The sequence below is a fragment of the Pantherophis guttatus genome, chromosome 3, assembly GCF_059756535.1.
Source record: "Pantherophis guttatus breed Tessera chromosome 3, ASM5975653v1, whole genome shotgun sequence".
NCBI classification, from domain to species: Eukaryota; Metazoa; Chordata; class Lepidosauria; order Squamata; family Colubridae; genus Pantherophis; species Pantherophis guttatus.
The window spans coordinates 128,601,262-128,616,062 of NC_142065.1; the positions used below are offsets into that span (position 1 = coordinate 128,601,262).

Sequence of the window (14,801 nt, forward strand, 5' to 3'; positions counted from 1 at the left end):
ATACACTGTATGAGCTTTAAGTAATACAGAAATCTTTCTCTAAGATATTCAGATGGAATGCCACATGAGATGTATTGAGGCTGAGGCAAGCATGATATTGAACCTGGCCTCAGTATTCTAGTTAGACTGAGAACGAAACTTGGGAGGTCCCAGCACACAAATATTTGTTATGTTAAGGCAGAATCCTTTTAAATCTAAATAATTTACATTTCTTTTCTTGGATATTATAATTATTTTCTTTTTCTTTTCCTCAATCAAAGGTTTGGACATCTAAATGTGGCTCGCATCTTACTGGAAAATGGAGCTGACCTTAATGCACAGAATAAATTGGGAGCCAGTGTACTCACCATAGCATCACGGGGCGGCCATATCAGTGTGATTAAGCTGCTGCTGGAATCTGGTGCTTATGTTGACAATTATGATCACTTGAGTGTTAGCTTGGACAGCAGTAAAGAGGAAATGCCAGCTGTCACTCCCCTCATGACAGCTGTCCAACATGGGCATGAGGCAGTAGTCCATCTTCTATTGGATTGGGGAGCTGATTGTAATTACTCTGTAAAGACTATGGGCTGGACTCCCCTGATGCTGGCAGCTGTTAGTGGAAGAGTTAGTTTAGCCCAACAGCTTATGAACAAAGGAGCCAATCCTGATCATTTGAATATTCTGCATAAAACACCATATGAAATATCTGTGGATTTCAAACATGAAGATATGATGGATTATTTGGCACCTTTGACAACAGTTAGACCTCAGACAGGTATGAGCTGCTTTCACTTTATCTTGGAGTTGGGTATAAAATTTTCTTAGCAAAGAAAATAGATAACTTGCTGTATGTAATGGATAGTGAGCTAAGACAAGTTTACTGAGGCCTAAGATGTATAACACATAAAATACTTAACTGTCACTGTTCTTTTTTTTTAACTTCAATGTAAATACACAATCCAGATTTTTCTGTTTAGAAAAATTCTCCTTTATTATGTCAAATAAAAAAAACAATAAGTGATATAATTGTGTGTTTATATCCATAGTAACAAAACCTGCATTGTGAATGCATGATAAATCTTTTATGTATTATTTGAGTTCATGTCTGCCATTAAATTATAAATTATGACCAAATTACAATTCAAAATACCTGGGGGATGCAAAAAACCCCACCAATCAAACAATCATTGCAACTTAATGAAATGTATTTTGCTAAATTAGGAGTTTTAATTATTGAATTGAGTTAGTATAGTAAGTCAGAATCAAAAAGAGATACATAATGACAACTAATAATAATAATAATAATAATAATAATAATAATAATAATAATAATAATAATAATAATAATAATTTTATTTCTATACCGCCCTTCTCCCGAAGGACTCAGGGCGGTGTACAGCCAATTTAAAAACACAAGACACAACAATAATTAAAAATTAAAATAATTAAATAGATTTGGCCGATTTAAAACCCCAAAAATTAAAATACCCCAATTTAAAATTATTATATTGACAGCCCTGCCTGGCGGAACAACAGGGTCTTCAGTGCGCAGCGGAACATCCGGAGGTCGTTCAAGGACAATTCTAAAGTGATGCTGTGGATATAAAAGGCTTTCTGGATTAAAACAGAGAAGCTATTCAATTCATATGTTTGCTGAGCTGTTCAATAAATTGCATACAGGTAGTCCTCACTTACCTACCATAATTGGGACCAGCAACCTGGTCATTAAGCACTTCAATCCCTAAATGGAAAATCACTTCACAGGCTTATGACCTCGCTTTTCCTTTAGTCATTAAGTGAAGTGATGTGGTCACTAAGCAAAAAACATGTGACTGCAACTAACAATTTACAACTTGGGCTTTGTATTCACTTTGTTGCCAGCCCATGGGAGGCTACAACAGTCATAAATCTGAAGATTAGTCACAAAGGTTTTGTTAGCATTGTTGTAACTTTGAATGATTGCTGCATAAGGCAGCTGGTAAGGAAGAACTACCTGTATTAAGGGATGTGCTTTGCACTATGCCTTTCCCCCCCAAATTCTGGCATTGCTGAGATGTGATCATCTTAGCTTAGAAATAGGCATATATTTGGCATCCATGAGCACATTAGAGGTTTGAAAGCATATTGTGGGCTTTTCACAAGATGATCCTCATGGGACAGTTTGCTTGTTTACAGAATGGCTGCCATTACAACCATTTACAAAAAGGAAAATTGAAGAGATTGCTGTTTTCCATTCTCATAACATCTGCATATTTTACTCACTATATCACCCTGTTCAACCTTGACTTTTTTCTGGGAAAATTAGCTACTGTAGATTAAAAAAGTACTGGCATGTGTTTTTCTATCCATTTCATTTTCTAAGATACTAAAACCAGAGGATTTATTGAGATAATGCCTTTGCTTTGCAGAATGTGAGTTTTATATTTACTATTATTTTGAAGTAACTTAAATAATAATAAAGTTAGCTGAACCTCTCAATAGGTACCAGAGGAGATATCTATTGGTTAAGACTATGTTGACTAATTCATAATTCATGAATAACCCCCCTTTTATCTAGGTGAATATAAATATAGTTCAAAAGAATATGAACATCCAAAAATATTAAATCTTATCTCAAAATTGAATTGACATTATATGCAATAACTTCCTTCCAAAATATAACAATTTAGAATACTGTACAAACATTTATTTAAGTGATTCATTAATCTCATTGCATTTCTAACAACCTCACAATCTACTCAATCCTTTTGAATATAAATGCAATGGAGTCCAGTAAATCTAACTATTTACGGTATTAGTTCAATAAGACATAATCTAGAATTTGTTGAAATGTTCAATATCCCATTGCCTGGGCAAAATATGAATCTATAATTCTTCATTCCATCCAAACATTTAAATTTGTATATCATATTGATTCATGACCTATAGGAAATTATAAGGATTAATTACAGGAGTTTTTGTATCATAGGGTTTAATAACCACTTGTGGATTAGAGTCATTTTGAGACTGAAAATGCCACGTGTGCAGACTATGATGTCAATCTGTGTAATTGTAAATACTGTTTTCAATCACACAATCAAATATTTGTCTTTTAAAGAAAAAGATAATCATTCATTTGTTTCATGTATTTATTGAATCAAAATATAAATCTCAGCTTCCCTCTACATTTTCCATATAATGCCATTCCTTAGAAATAATATAAGTACTGCAAACCTTATGACTATATAAGAATTAGTAGAACCATTTGAAATTTATTGTGTTTTAATTTCTAACAAGCTAAAGAAATCTGTGAATATGCTACAGGGGTCCAAGAAGAAAAAGTGTCCATTAAGGGTTCATTTTGATAGTTAATTTTCTGCACCAAGCATAATGAATAGAACTAAGTACATTCTTTCCTACAGTGTCTTGTTCTCAGATGCAGGAGGGCTTAGTTTCATTGCACTTATTAACATTAAATTAAGTTGCCATTTCCTAGACTTTTGTACAGTAAAGGGAGAATAATGCCTTCAGTTTAGGCAGCGTATAGACATATGCTGTTTTCAAATAAAATTAATGCATATATCATATGCAATGTCTGTTAATAATTCAACTAATGTTAGTATTAATTCCTATTTACTTGACAATATTTTTGCATAATGTGCAATCAGCTAAACAAGTTAGAAGGTCCTAACATCACAGTATATACAGTCACAAATTCTGATTTTGCAGTTTCCAGCTACAATTGCTAAAAATGAGCACTTTCTGCCTTTTAAGGCTAGAAACACAATAAAATCTGTAATGTAAGCCTTAACAGAAGCTTTGCATGTTTTTTAAAAAAAATAATGAAGAAGCACCTCTATTACCTCACCCACAAATCTGGGAAAAAAGAAATCTTGTCCAGCCCTTGTGTATCCCATGGCTACACCCACTTTGTTCTCCAGCCTTCAGAAGGCTTAATCTCTCAAAAAACACATGGTTTCAGGTCACAAATAATTTGCTTGCTTATCTTTGAATTAGGAAACATTCTATGACCTTCACAGCCTATCATCAGAAAAAAATCTTTAACAATATTTGACCATCAGGCCTCATAATTGGATATGGTTATAAATTATATAACTGGATATAAATTATTTCTAAACTTGTGTTTTGCTTGACTATGATATAAGAGTAATTTGCGTAGGAATTTGCCTTTGGAGAAGGTAATCATAAAGTACTTTACCTCTCACTCTCAGGATCTTAGTCCCAATGAGGACTACCACAGAAAGCAACAGTTTAGGACTGCATGGGTTTATTGAAATCCAGGACAATTAAAATACCGTACAATTGATTTACAACTGTCCCTTTACTACATTTCTCAATTACAGTGCAACTAATTTGAGGTACATAACATGAGTTTCAGACTAATGTAAGCAGATAAATTATTTAAATTAGCAATCAGATTGTTGCCATAAATCAGCTTGTAGTGCCTTAATTCTACAAAGAAGATTGTGAGAAAAGTTACCGGTACATGCAGAAAAGCAGCAAGCAAAGTAGGATACACATACAACTCGTTCATACTTGTAGAGTATATACAGATATGCTCATGCACAGAGAGCTCTCCTTTGTCTCCTGTTTTAAAATAGAAAAATACTGGATTCTGAGCTTCCTCCTCCTCCTCCTCCTCCTCCTCCTCCTCCTCCTCCTCCTCCTCCTCCTCCTCCTCCTCCTCCTCCTCCTCCTCCTCCTCCTCCTCTTCTTCTTCTTCTCCTCCTCCTCCTCCTCCTCCTCCTCCTCCTCCTCCTCCTCCTTCTCCTTCTTGAGTTTTGTCCAAACAGTCCCTTAGGTTTTGAAGCCATGATGTTATAGTAGCTAGCTTTTGTCAATCTTGTTATGGAATATTGCTACACTTCTAGAAAATTATACTGTAATAATAAAATGGACAGTTCTTGAGCAATTTTTGATTATTGACATTTATATCGGTCATACTGAGATCTTTTTCTGGTTTTTGACATATTGTCATTTTAATCCACCAGTGGTGGATTTCAATTTTTTTTACTACCGGTTCTGTGGGCGTGGCTTGGTGGGCATGGCACGGCTTGGTGGGTGTGGCTTGGGCATGGCAGGGGAAGGATACTGTAAAATCTCCATTCCCACCCCACTCCAGAGGAAGGTTACTGCAAAATCCCCATTTCCTCCCGATCAGCTGGTACTTGGGAGACAGAGAATAGATGGGGGCGGGACCAGTCAGAATTTTTACTACCAGTTCTCCAAACTACTCAAAATTTCCGCTACCGGTTCTCTAGAACTGGTCAGAACCTCCTGAAACCCAGTTCTGAATCCAACCTGCCATGCTGTTGATCCATTTGATCTACCCTGTGATCTATCCTGGGCTCTATGTATTGTATTAAAGCTGAATATTTCATAATGTAGTTAAGTTAAATATGCATTATTATTACTAGCAAAGGTTATTCCTGGGACACCTGAAAAGAGACTTACTATTCAAATATGGATTTTCTCTGATTCCTCTAGTCCTGGGTTTCTGTATATCCAAACTAATCTAACACTATATCTTTTTGGTAGTCTCCCTTACCAGTACTAGCCAGAGATAACATTACTTACTTTAAAACATTAAGACTTTAATGACAACAATAAATGGAAATGTAATGAAAATTGAGAAAAGGAGGGATGTTATTCTATTACAGAACATGCACAAAAATTGGAGATCCAATCTTTTGTATTTCAGTTAGGCTAGAGAAGACTGAAATTACAGACTGCCAGTAATAATAAAGAATAAATAAATAGTTTGCCTTGTCTTCCTATGTTCTAAACACCTAATGGGTAAGGAGGTAATAACCTACCTCGTCTCCTTCAAGAGAGTCTTGAAGGCTTACAGTAGTTCTTCCTCCAGGCCATGGACTAGGATGAGTGGAGGACTTACTTGGGAAGGTGTGTGAGGCTGGGTATTGTTCCCTTTAGGTGAACCATTTTGCTTTTCTTGATGAATTCTTTTCATACTTGATATTTGTTCTTTGCTTACCAGAGTATTTGGAGTCAGATGACCTGATAAATATGATTTCTAAATGAATTTAATATTATTTCACATAGCTGTTAAGTTTTAAAAATTAATGGAAAAATATACCTGATTTTTTTAGGTTGCTAAAGGTTTTTAACATTGCATTCTAAGAGATACTCAGTATTCTTTCCATTTAAAGAAAAACCACTACAGTACATTCCTTTCACAATGCCAACAACTGCCATCTTAAGAGGCCAAGAGGGAAAGAAATGGACTGTAGTATCTTCGACAGTCCTCAAGAATAAGCATCTTCATATTATACTATTCAATGTTTTCTTTGCTTTTGCCTTTCAGAATTGAAAAGTTGAAATGCAGATTGTTGAGTAAATCAGTTTATTTAAAATTCTGGTACTAATGTATTTTCTGTAGTATTACCATAAGTAACACCCATATGATTTACATATATCTATTTCCTCTTTCACTAGATAAGCAGAAAAAACAACCTGATATCTTCCATGCTTTAAAAATGGGTAAGAGCTTTATAATTTTAATACATGTGGTTTTTAATCTATGATCTGACTCTGCAGTTGCTTTAGTAGTATAATAGTGGTTTGTAACCAAAGATTTCAAACTTTATATGAATTTTGGTTAATGAGTTTTGGTAGCTTGTTATGTATAATTCTTTCTGTCCTTCTGTTCCATTAGTTTATTTCCCTTCTCTGTCTTCTAGTCTTCTGCTTTTTCCTCATTCATATGAACACTTCGATTTTTCTGTTAAATCCATCTCTCTTTTTCTTTGGCTCTTACTCTTTTTTAGATCCCTGTAACTTCTGCCCTCTTTCCTAAGCTGCTCTGCCTGCCTGTAGGATCTGAACAGGGTTATCAATGCCAGCAAGCGGACCTTAGGTTCAGGGTAGTCCATACTGCCAGCACGCAGACCTTATCAAAATTCAGGGTTGATTCTTTACAAGCCCTCTTCTGTTCAAACAGTAAGTTCTCAAATTGTGTGGGACCCCCCTATGTAAATATTAATATATAGAAAATAAATTAATAGCTAATAAAAGACCTAGAATTAACATATTTCCTTTTGAACATTTCAAGTTGGTGTTATTTTCTTGATAGGAAATTTTCAGCTGGTGAAAGAAATTATTGATGAAGATCCGGCACAGTCCAATGTCATTAATGATGATGGAGCGTCTCCCCTGATGATTGCAGCTGTTACTGGACAGATGCCCCTTATACAGTTACTTGTTTCAAGAAATGTAGACGTTGACAAACAAGATAATGTCCATGGCTGGACAGCATTAATGCAAGCCACATATCATGGGTAAATACATTTATTTTGCTAGTGTGATTTGGGAGAGGTTTCTTTTTTTTCATAAAATTACTATTGTCTTTTGATTGTCCCCCGCCAGTCTCATGGGATGAAATTATAATCTCTTTATGATGGCAACCCAATTACATAAACATTTAGGATTAGTTTGGTCCATACATTGTACTAAGCCAAGATGACGGTTTATTTAATATTTTATCATTAAATTGTGATTTAGTGACATGTAAGTTAAGTTATTCTGTAGTTAACAGCTGCAATGTCATATGTATGTAGTACTATATGTTCTTCCTTTCTCCATAGAAGAATTTGTAGACAACATTGTTATTTATGTTACAATCTATGGACAAATCTATCTGATACCTTTCTTAAGGGAATGTTTTTCTACCCTTTTTCTGATAAAATTGTATTTATCAGACAAAATATACAAGGAAATTGTTCCTATTGTAGTGGTCCTTATTGTATATATTTCTTTATTCAAATATACTAAACATAATCGCTGAGGCTTGTGATGACTGAATTTGTATAACACAATCACAAATCAGCCAGCTACTTTTAATCTAATTAGCTGTATAAATCCAGCCTGTATGGTTAGTTTTTGGGGTTGTGTGAAGCTTGACAACTGAGTTAAATGAGAAACCCATGCTTCAGTTAATCAAGGATAATGTGTCAGGTTAACGTAGTCATCAGCTACCAAGCTGTTTAGGCCAAGTGAAAATGCATTGTATAAAACTGCAAGAATGCAGTGTAGAACCGTTATTGATACAAGTGATCTTGTAAATAGCAGTTAGAGTATTATTTCCGATAAGTAGAAATCATTTGATGGTGGTTGACTGCAAATAAATAGATTTATAATCAGAAAATTCTAATTTTCTGATTATATGAGAGCTACTGTAAGTTATAAACATCAGTTTGGACAAGAAATATCTTAAGCAAGCCATAGAATTATTGATGATAAGTTGAAATGCACATGTGACACTAAGTGGCTGGATCTCTTTACTACTACAGAAATTTTTAGTACAAGAACTAGGTACAGGTAGTCTTTGACTTACAACCACAACTGGGCCCAAAATTTCAGTTGCTAAGCAAGACAGTTATTAAGTGAATTTATGACCTTTCTTGGCACAGTTGTTAAGTGAATCACTGCAGTTGTTAAGTTAGTAACATGGTTGTTAAGTGAATCTGGCTTCCCCATTGACTTTGCTTGTTGGGAGAGTGCAAAAGGCGATCACATGACCCCGGGACACTGCAACAGTCATAAACATCAGCCAGTTGCCAAGCAGCTGAATTTTGCTCATGTGACCATGGGGATGCTGCAACAGTTGTAAGTGTGCAAAACAGACATAACTCACTTTTTTCGGTGCCACTGTAACTTCACTCACTAAGCGAATGGCTGTAAATTGGGGACTATCTCTATAAAGAACAAAAATCAACAATGGTTTAAGAGGGATTAGAGGTAGGAAGAAGTCACCTATTTCTAGTAACATCTTCTAATATAATCTGTCTTTAATATATGTATGTAGCTTATATTCTGTTTTATTTAAAGAAATAAAGAAGTTGTTAAGTATTTATTAAATCAAGGAGCTGATGTCAACCTGCGTGCTAAAAACGGATATACAGCCTTTGACCTGATAATGCTGCTGAATGACCCAGGTACTTCTGTGTGCTTATCTTGTATATCATAGTCTTGCTATAGTTAGAATAGAAACACTTTACCAAACTGTGTGAATTTTGCAGATGCGGAACTTGTGCGGTTGTTGGCCTCTGCCTGCATGCAAGAAAAGAATAAGCAGAATAGCAAAGTAACTGCACCCTTTTCCAGAAATAAGCAATCCATAGGTATTCCATTGTTGCCAGATGACAAGGGAGGATTGAAGGTATAGAAATAATATATTTATCTTTTCAGTGAATCTTTATTTTGAACAGAAATCTGACAGCAGGCTTCAGCTATTCAGCTATTCTGTCAGTTTGGGGAACAATTTCAGAGTTTTTCCCAGTAATACTTCCTTCTTTTTCTATGTCACTGTTTATTTCATTGCCGCTGGCTCTTAGCTAAGGCCTTTTCATTCACATGAATGTTAGCCAAAGGAAGAAGGGAAGGACAGAGGAATATTTTCCAAGTTTCTGTAGATTTCTTAAACTTAATTATTAATTTATTTCAAATCAGTGTTCTAATTATCACCCATAGTTATATGTCTAAGGAAAACAACAGAATTATATTTTCTTTTCTAGTCGTGGTGGAACAGAATGTCCAACAGATTTCGCAAATTGAAGATGACCCAAACCTTAAATCATGGATTTTCCATGAATCAATCTATACCTTTTCCAGAAGAATCAAAATCCCCATTTGACTGTACAATGAAGGCTGCATTACAAAATGATAATACTGTAAATCATGATGCCACTACAGCTTGGGCAACAAAAAGCAAGTCTAATGGTAATAAACGTTAACTATTACAAGCATTTTATGCATGTGTATATATCTGTGTGTGCCCACATGCATAATCAAACAGATTTCAAGTTTAGATTAATGGGAGATTTGGAAATTCTTTTTAACAGACTTTGATGTACTTAATCGACTATGCAAAACATTTGAATGGGCACTCCACAAAGCATTTTAGCACATAAACCCCTTCTCAAAGCATTATAGCAGCTGAAGATTCTGCAAAATTTGTAGAGTTATTTCAAAGATTGTCCAAACGTTTTGTGTGTACATATGCATGGACAGCCATTACAGCTAACTGGTCATGGAAATACTTTCTGCGTGCACAGGTGCACGTACAAAAAACTAGGAATAATTTTCAGTTGAGCAGTCTTTCCAGAGAACATGCTGCTTTAAAGCTCCTATAGTGGGTGGCTCACTTGTATTACCTTGACTCTTGAGATGCCCCTTTCAAATGTTTATGTAACCCCAATGTTTACATGAAAACCTGTTAAAAAGTTGGGAATTATTAGGTTATTGAATAATAAATATTTTCATAACAATGTGTCTAGCTTATAAACAATGGAAACAGGTTGCCAGAAAATTCTAATTATTTGCTGCCAACCAGTCATAATTGCTGCCATAATGGATTTTTGTAACTTAGATATGATAATCTTATCCTACCATGTCTTGAATTTAGAGTGAAAGTATAATAATTTAGACATAAAGATTGAAGGGACTGTGAGTGGCTTAACAGTACATAATACTACATAAGCATGGGTCCCATTAGTTCTTTGTTTGGGGGGATGTTGAAAATCCCATGTAAGATCAGGGCACATCTATAGTAACTATGTACTTTTAAAAGCAATAGAAATTAAAAGAAAACTACTGTATATTTAGGGCTGTAGAAGATTTCTGTGGATATTTTAGATGATCTTTTTAATGTATAAATGAACACAGGAATTCATAGAATACAGTGAATTGTATTCTTAATTGAATTCAGTCATTATATTACTAGGAGAAATTGTAGTGGCATGTAATATATGCTCCTTTTTTTGAACAAAGATTATTTTGTAGATTTACAATGGCACAATTAACATTGGTGTGGATATGTTTTCCCTTCAGTTATCCACACTGCCAAGGCTGGAAAAGATGATGATTTTCTGACCACGGTGGTAAGTCACCTTATACAGCTACCATAACATACAATATCAAATGTTGGCAGATTGACCAGTAACTTTGTGCAAAGGGGAACCACTAGCCCTGTTCAAACATTCCCTTTGTGTCTTCAGTTCAACTTATTAGGAACGATAAACATCCCCTCCCCTCAAAGTGTCAGTTCTTTGCCACAGTGAGGAAACAAGATGAACCAGGTGACAAAGTTGACTATACAATGACACTTGGAACTCTTTTGATGTAGTATAATAACAGAACCTTGAAAGCCCATGGAGTTTCTCTGTCCCCATCTTATAGCCAAGAGAATCTACTGTAGGTAGGACAGTTTTCAACTTCTTTCTCACCCCTTTGTCTCTATCAGATCTAAGCTAGTCTTTAGTAATTGCGTTCCTTCTTCAAGTCTGTCTCCATGCTTTTCTATACCTACTTGCAGGTAGTCTTTGTTTAGTGACCGCAGTTGGAACCAACAACTCAGTTGTTAAGTGGTCACTAAGTGAAATCATGAACACATTTATGATCTTTCATCAGCCTTTCTTTGCTTTACAGATATGTAGTTGTCTTAAATATAAGGATTGGTCACAAAATTATTTTTTATTATTATCATAACTGCAAACAGTGACTAAATGAGACAGTCTCTAAATGAGGACTACCTGTACACTGTTTATATATGTGACGAACTGTGTCTATGTTTATAAATATATAATGGGTAGCCTAACTCCAAAGTCAATAGTGGAAGATACCAGCTTACATGAAGGTCATTATGTATATTAGGAGGTTCCCTATTACTGTTAGTCATGATTTAATCATGGAGATTAATTCTACTTATAATCACTAGAATAAGAAAGAGAGAAGGAAATCAGAACAAGAAATGTTTAACTTAATGATGAAACTCAAATTGGAGTACCTGAATAACATTAAATAAAGAGATGTAAATATAAATGAATATAAATGTGTAGATAAGAACAATGAATATTATAGAGAACTACAAAAGCAAAATGTGTATGTAGATACAAAATGCTGTAAAATTACCATTGACGGTATGTAATGTTCAATATGTTATGTCTTGATGTGTTTTGTTTTTATATATGTGTGATTGTTTTTTGTGTTGTTTTTAAAGACAAACTGTTTAATAAAAAAAAAATTTTAAAAAAGGAAAGAAGAAGGGGGAATTGGTTACCATTCCTTGACTATTTGACTGCATATTAATATTATGTTAATTATGTTAATATTATGTTAATTATCTTAATATTAATATGTTAATAGAGGCCTTCTCCCTGAAATGGGTAGACAATGTCTAAAATGATGATTAATATATTGTTAGCATTTTAACAAGACTAGTGGTTTCTTCATATCTACTGTTATTCCAACAGTGAAATAGCAGCTGTATCATTTTGTTGAAGAGCCATATAAAATATAGTATTCTTTTCTATAATTAGAATAAGAAGCAACTGTATGCTGCAGATTGTTTGGAATGGAACAGTTAATATAGTTTCCCAAAGCATTTCTTCCAATTGTGCACTGTAATACTGTTAAAAAGCAACCTGGTTTATGGCTGCAAATCATGAGGAAAGAATGCTGCTGCTCCTTGAATTAACATGGACTAAATAAAAAATGGTTTGATAGCGAGTCAGATGGCCCTTCCTTTCTATCCGTATATGAGAAATTGCTTTAGAAATGTTCAATTAGGAAGTGTCCTGAACAGTTACTTCAGCGTGGGGAACTTAAATGGGAGGAGCTACAAAAGCATAATTGCAAGGCTTGGAATCTGTAATGACTCCAACTTGTATTTGGAAAAACCCAGTTCTAAATGCTGAATTTAATTAATACTGGATTGAATGATGTCTTCCAAACGATCATTGAGTAAATGAATGCCAAATGACTTCAGTTTTGGGAATTAGGAGGATGCTCTTGAAAATGATAAAAGTGGTTAATTTTTGAGTGCTTGGGCTTGTAGAAAACCTAGTTGAACTGGTAGACGTTACAGAATAATGTCTCTAATTGGTATATATATATATATATATATAGCTATACTCTAATTTGTTTATACAGAAAGGCACTATAAAATGAACTACTAAGCAAAATAGATACATCATATAAAAGTTATGACAGCTAAAATTAGTAGAAATTTTTGCTTTTAATTACTGCTTAACTTAATAATATTATTGAAGTCTGATCCATCCTAAACTTCCACCAATATAACTGGAGAAATGTAGTTCCAAATATGATGGGCCATGGCCTACAGATTGAAAAAAGAGAGAACATCTTCGTATCTATTAAATCTGTTACAGGCATTTAAGGGTAAGCATATTGTAGGTGCTGTTGATTAGAAAAAAGGAATACAGGGGTTTCTTGTACAGGTAATCTTCAATTTAAGACCATTTGTTTTAATAATGATTACAACGGCCTTGGAAAAAATGATTTACAATCTGTCTTCAAACTTAATGATAGTTGAACAAATCCTGCAGGTGTGTGATTGAAATTCAGGCACTTGGCCAACTGTTCACATTTACGACTGCTTGCAATGTTGTGAAATTACATGTTCACAATTTGTGATTTTCCCAGCCGGTTTCCGCCAATTGGTGAAGCCATATTTGCTTAATAACCATGGTAAAAATGATCATAAAATTGGGTCTGGTCATGTGATGTCTCGCTTAATGACTGCTTAGTAACCAAAGTTTCGGTCTCAGGTTTCGGTCCTAGGTCGAAGACTACCTGATCAGGATTTCAGACATGCCACAGGAAGACCAATTAAGAAGGAAATTAAATAAAATGCTAACTAAATAGTGATGTTCAAACTTCACTAAGAAAAAATAAATAAAATGAAACAAAGTAGAATGCCTTGAAAATAAAAATAAAAAAAAATAGGAAACTCAATTTATCAAAAGTTACTTGGAACTTGAGCATTCAGCTAAGAAAAGTACTATTACATAGAGAAAAGGTTGAGAATGCCTGAAAGGTGAAAACATTGAAATTGAAAAAGAAGGGGTTTCTTTTGTTTGTTTTAGTAAGTATCATGAAGTTGAAAAGGTGACTAAACAGGCAAAGATTTGGAGCAGAAACCAGGATAAACTAAAAGAAAAAAATGTTCCTGTATGGAGCTCTAATTGTTTTCAATTTTTTTCTTTTCTATTTTACCCCTTTGATTCTTTCAAATTCATCAATTTGATTTTTAATTGTGGATTAGTGAATAACCTATTGGGATGAAACTTCCACAGGTAGTTATTGCTTATTGTAGAAGTTTGATGCAACCTTAGGCCTAATTAGGGATACAGAACTTGGCCTTATAGAGTAATACTGTACATCTAATTGTTTCTGCTATACTGAACAAAGCCTTTTCAGCATAATCTCATCCTCCAAAATTAAACCTGTTTGACCTAGTGTCATGTTAGGTCTCCCTTTCAGCCAAGATTATCACAATTAAACCTGAATGAAAAATATTTACTTTTTGAATAAAATCTATTCAGCTTTACTTTTATATGATTAATTTATATTCAATGATGCATGTAAATACTATTTAGGAATTACTTATATTCTTATTAGTGTTGTATTTAAAGATCTTACCTGTTGAAATTTTTGTTGCCTTTTGGTTTCCCCTGGTCAGTTAAGAAGTGGGGCTCCATTTACACGGCTGCCCAATGACAAATTGAAAGCTGTTATTCCACCTTTCTTGCCACCTTCAAGTTTTGAGTTGTGGAATTCTGATCGAACGCAGAACAAAGAGCAAACAAGACTTGGCTTTCCACACAGATCTACGAGCATTGACAATAGTGCTGACAAAGTAAGAGACTTATTTAAAGTTTTATTTAAAGTTTAATAGTCAAATTTCTGGGTTCCTTAAATACATTGTTCTGTATAAACACTGTATATGCAGAACACTGTATAAATTAAATTTGTGCTTTGAAATTTGACTATACTTTATT

The 14,801-nt window shown here is 34.3% G+C and overlaps 1 protein-coding gene across 2 annotated transcripts in view; it reads left to right on the forward strand.

Annotated features, from left to right (window-relative positions):
* Window positions 1–14,801, forward strand: part of ANKS6 (ankyrin repeat and sterile alpha motif domain containing 6) — a 38,165-nt gene that overhangs the window by 9,858 nt on the left and 13,506 nt on the right. For both annotated transcript variants that reach the window (XM_034411861.3, XM_034411860.3), the window contains exons 2-9: window positions 261–757; window positions 6,439–6,483; window positions 7,076–7,280; window positions 8,830–8,936; window positions 9,021–9,160; window positions 9,516–9,720; window positions 10,831–10,880; window positions 14,483–14,659. In XM_034411861.3, coding sequence (XP_034267752.2) covers window positions 261–757; window positions 6,439–6,483; window positions 7,076–7,280; window positions 8,830–8,936; window positions 9,021–9,160; window positions 9,516–9,720; window positions 10,831–10,880; window positions 14,483–14,659 — 1,426 coding nt within the window. The remainder of the gene's footprint in view (window positions 1–260; window positions 758–6,438; window positions 6,484–7,075; window positions 7,281–8,829; window positions 8,937–9,020; window positions 9,161–9,515; window positions 9,721–10,830; window positions 10,881–14,482; window positions 14,660–14,801) is intronic.